Source organism: Macrobrachium rosenbergii, chromosome 21, assembly GCF_040412425.1.
Source record: "Macrobrachium rosenbergii isolate ZJJX-2024 chromosome 21, ASM4041242v1, whole genome shotgun sequence".
NCBI classification, from domain to species: Eukaryota; Metazoa; Arthropoda; class Malacostraca; order Decapoda; family Palaemonidae; genus Macrobrachium; species Macrobrachium rosenbergii.
The window spans coordinates 38,931,773-38,936,772 of NC_089761.1; the positions used below are offsets into that span (position 1 = coordinate 38,931,773).

The following is a 5,000-nucleotide window of genomic DNA, read 5'->3' on the forward strand; positions in this document are numbered from 1 at the left end:
AAAGATCAAGAAGTATATCAAGGTAAATTTATATTAAAAAATGTTACCGTAATAAAGTTACCAGAGCATAGAATTATTATCCAGAAAGGTCAGGTCAACTAGGAGTATTTGGCAGGTGCAGGTCAGGTAATCCAAAAAGAGGTTCAGGTCATCTTGGTAACTCACTTCAAGGTTTTCAAGATCCACAATTAGTAGAGGAACGGTGCCCGTGAAGCTGAACCTGTGATATTATTATTATTATTATTATTATTATTATTATTATTATTATTATTATTATTATTATTATTATTATTATTATTATTATTATTATTATTGTTTGTATAAACGCAATCAATAGTTTAAAATGTTGTCTAAGTTACAGAAGGAAATTTTTGTTACATTTTTAATAACTGCTTGGAGTAAAACCTTAACACTGGGTCGTTTTGTTTCATTATTATTATTATTATTATTATTATTATTATTATTATTATTATTATTATTATTATTATTATTATTATTATTATTATTATTATTATTATTGTGTGTATTAACGCAATCAATAGTTTAAAATGTTGTCTAGGTTACAGAAGGAATTTTTTTTACATATTCTATAACTGCTTGGAGCAAAACCTTAACACTAACTGCGCATGCGCGAGCAGATGGCTTCTCATCGTGAACTAAATGCAGAGTTTTTCGTCTTCCATTTTAATCTTGAATAAACCAATACGTAAGTCATTAGCTGTTATATATTCACTATCCAAAATTGAACACTGGTTTTTAAAGGGTAATTTAGAACGTTTGTAGAAATTAGTCTTGTTATATGAATGGTAAAGTTGATAATTAGCATATGTTTACAAACAAATAATGAAATTATTTGTTACGAGATATGAAAGATTTATATTCCATAAGTTTTAACCAAAGACTATATCGGGAAATACTGTTTTGATACTGATTATCACATGATGAGAATGATCCACATTCCATAAATTGCAAAGGAATAACATTTCAGACTGTTTGATAACGATCCACATTCCACAAATTGCAAAGGAATGACATTTCAGGCAATACTTGTTTCGATAATGATTATCTCATGATATGAATGATTCACATTCCACAAATTGCAAAGGAATAACATTTCAGGCAATACTGTTTCCATAATGATTATCTCATGATGTGAATGATTCACATTCCACAAATTGCAAAGGAATGACATTTCAGGCAATACTGTTTCCATAATGATTATCTCATGATATGAATGATTTCCACAAATTGGGAATGACATTTCATACTGTTTCCATAATGATTATCTCATGATATGAATGATTCACATTTCACAAACTTGCAAAGGAATAACATTTCAGGCAATACTGTTTCCATAATGATTATCTCATGATATGAATGATTCATTCCATAAATTGCAAAGGAACAAAATTTCAACAATACTGTTTCCATAATGATTATCTCATGAGTGAATGATTCAAAAAATTGCAAAGGAATGACATTCAGGCAATACTGTTTCCATAATGATTATCTCATGATATGAATGATCCACATTCCACAAATTGCAAAGAATAACATTTCAGGCAATACTGTTTCCATAATGATTGTCAGAATGATTCACATTCCATAAATTGCAAAGGAATAACACTTCAGGCAATACTGTTTCCATAATGATTGTCTCATGATGTGAATGATTATTCCACAAATTGCAAAGGAATGACATTTCAGCAATACTGTTTCCATACTGATTCTCTCATGATATGAATGATTCATATTCCACAAATTGCATGGAAGATATATCAGGCAATACTGTTTCGATAATAATTTGATGAGGAATTTTTTCATAACTTCTAAACGTCAGCTAACACTTCTCATACCTGATGATATAATTTAACGCCTTCCTGAGTGAGCAAAACGAAGCATCCGCGCATTGTAAGATTTTCCAAGAGGATTATATCAGCCTCCCAATTTCGCGTCTTTTTTTGTGATTGCCCGGTGAGAGTCCAGCAGACACTACTGTAAAAAGCAAATGAAGGAATAACTAATACCGTGGAAGATAGCCATTTGAGTGTTTTAGATTTTTCATCTTCTAAAAGCTTGTCAAAACAGAATTATTGCTTTTATGTCTAAAAGGCTATTATTGTTCTGTTATATTAGTATTATTTTTTTTATTATTAATGGCATTATTACTTTTTGATTGAATTATTGTTATCAAATTATTATTATATATTATTATTATTATTATTATTATTATTATTATTATTATTATTATTATTATTATTATTATTATTATTATTATTATTATTATTATTATTATTATTATTATTATTATTATTATTATTATTGATGAGAAGATTAACCCTATTCGTATGAAACAACTCCAAAGGGGCCATTGCCTTGAAATTCAAGCTTCCAAAGAATATGGTGTTCATTAGAAAAGAGTAACAGAAGAGATCACTTATTAAAAAAAGGAAAGATAAATAAAAAATTAATAAATAAAAAATGTTAAGTAAATTACAAAAATTTTTAATGAAAGGTACCACTTTCAGATTTCATAACAGAAGCCCGGAATACCTCTATCGAAGTATCAAAATACTTATCTTTATTGATATCTGAAGATTAATATCTGTGTCAGATATATCATCTTAAAGAAATTCTTCCCTTAGGTGGGTAGTGCCGTCAGTGCACCTCATGCGGTGCACTGTAGGCATTACTCAAGGTTCTTTGTGGCGGGCCTTCGGCCCCTAGCTGCAAAACCTTTCTACTGTGCCTCCTTTCATATTCTCTTTCTTCCATCTTACTGTCCACCCTCTCCTATCAATTGATTCACAATGCAACTGCTTTGAGGTTTTCCTCCTGTTACACCTTTCAAACCTTTTACTGTCAATTTCCGTTTCAGCGCTGAATGACCACATAGGCCCCAGTGCCTGGCCCTTGGCCTAAATTCTGTATTCAATTCAGTTCAAGAAATTCTTGAGAATTTATCATTATTTATGTTGATATCTATCCTCGAAATATTTCGGCTTATTACTTACCTTCCACAGCGCTGGCCAGGAGGAAGAACAGATAGAGTAAGCCGTACATCATCCTAAAAGAGAGAGGAAAATATAAAAAATTATTTCGATTCGAGATGTTTGTCAGTATTAGTGTGAATGTTATTCATATCATTATTACTAACATTATCATCACTGCCCGTTGCAATATTGATGCCTAGATGCAATTAAATGTATGCAAATAGCTTAATGTTTGATGCATAATTGATATTCATTTACATAAGCATAACTATCTCTCTCTCTCTCTCTCTCTCTCTCTCTCTCTCTCTCTCTCTCTCTATATATATATATATATATATATATATATATATATATATATATATATATATATATATATATATATATATATAAATATATATATAAATATATATATATATGTATATATATATATATTATATATATGTATGTATACATATATATATAATATATATATATATATATATATATATATATATATATATATATATGCATAAACACACAGAGTATAAATACACACAAGATAGAGAGTCATGTTAATAATCCGATATCTCAATAGAGTATGATGTAATTACCCCAAAATTTATATCATACAGTTTCTAATACACGAAAGTTAAAGCAAAGCATTTTTTATGATAATGATGATCATCATTATGGATTTTAACTTTCATTCCAGTTACGAGAGTCAGAATTATTGTTGTTGTTACTGTTGTTGTTAATAAGGAACAACCAGGAAACAACCATATGCAGTGAGAGAGAGAGAGAGAGAGAGAGAGAGAGAGAGAAAGAGAGAGAGAGAGATCGTTATGCTCATGTAAATGAATATCAGTTATGCATCAAACAATAAGGTTTAGCTCACAGTAGTTGTTTCTTCTTTGGGAATCTTACGCAGCAAATTTCATTGTTGTAAATTTATGTATTTCCACTTCCTCATTTCATTGCTGTAGAAACAGTTCTTTACTTAAGCATCATTTTTTTATTTGATTTTATTCATGTAAAGTTCATTTTAATACGCAAAGGTTTTCTTTCTGTTCATGAAAATAGAAGAACGTGAGGCAGAAAGACGAGAGTAAAGAGCAGAAAGACGAGAGTCTGAGGTGCAAAGAGGAGAGTCTTAAGCAGAAAGACAAAAGTAAAGAGCAGATAGATCAGAGGCAGAAAGAGTAAAGAGCAGATAGACGAGAGTCTGAGGTGCAAAGACGAGTCTTAAGCAGAAAGACAAGAGTAAAGAGCAGAAAGACAAAAGTAAAGAGCAGATAGACGAGAGTCAGAGGCAGAAAGACAAGAGTAAAGAGCAGAAAGACGAGAGTCTTAGGCAGAAAGACAAGAGTAAAGAGCAGATAGACGAGAGTCAGAGGCAGAAAGACGAGGGTAAGGAGCAGAAGGACGAGAGTCTGAGGCAGAAAGACAAGAGTATAGAGCAGAAAGACAAGAGTAAAGAGCAGAAAGACGAAAGTAAGAGGCAGAAAGACAAATGTAAGCTCAAGAGAGCCAGAGACAGAAAGACGAGAGCACAGGACAGATAGATGAGATTGAGAGGCAGAAAGACAAGAGTAAAGAGCAGAAAGACCAGAGTGTGAGACAGAAAGACAAAAAGCAAAAAGCAGAGACAAGGGAAAGGAAGAAATAAAAAAAAAATACAAGACCGAGACAAAAATAAAAGTTTCAGTTACAAATCTTACAACCAAAGGGAAATCTTGGGGGCAAAAGACAACTATTCCAATATGCCCTCAAGGGACGAAACTTATTCCTTGTTTTGATGAAGAGAATTATGGTTTATTCTTTTTGAGGAGATGACTGGAAAGACGAAATGGCCAAAAGAACAGAAATTCTAAGTGCACTGACTGACAGGGGTCGTCTGATCTATCTAGTTTTGATTACTAACCAGTGTTCTTGTTTTTTGAAATTTCTAAGAAAGGTTTCCCAAAACTGAAAACTTATCACCTTGATCTATAGTTTTCACTTTCGTAAGTATAAAAAATAAGACCAATG

General features: G+C 31.2%; 1 protein-coding gene across 1 annotated transcript in view; it reads right to left on the bottom strand.

The window, feature by feature from the left end:
• The window catches only part of LOC136849457 (glutamate receptor ionotropic, kainate glr-3-like), a 12,273-nt gene extending 9,207 nt beyond the window's left edge, over positions 1-3,066 (bottom strand). Inside the window, exon 1 of the mRNA XM_067122807.1 lies at positions 3,015-3,066. Coding sequence (XP_066978908.1) covers positions 3,015-3,066 — 52 coding nt within the window. The remainder of the gene's footprint in view (positions 1-3,014) is intronic.
• Positions 3,067-5,000: the final 1,934 nt, after the last annotated feature.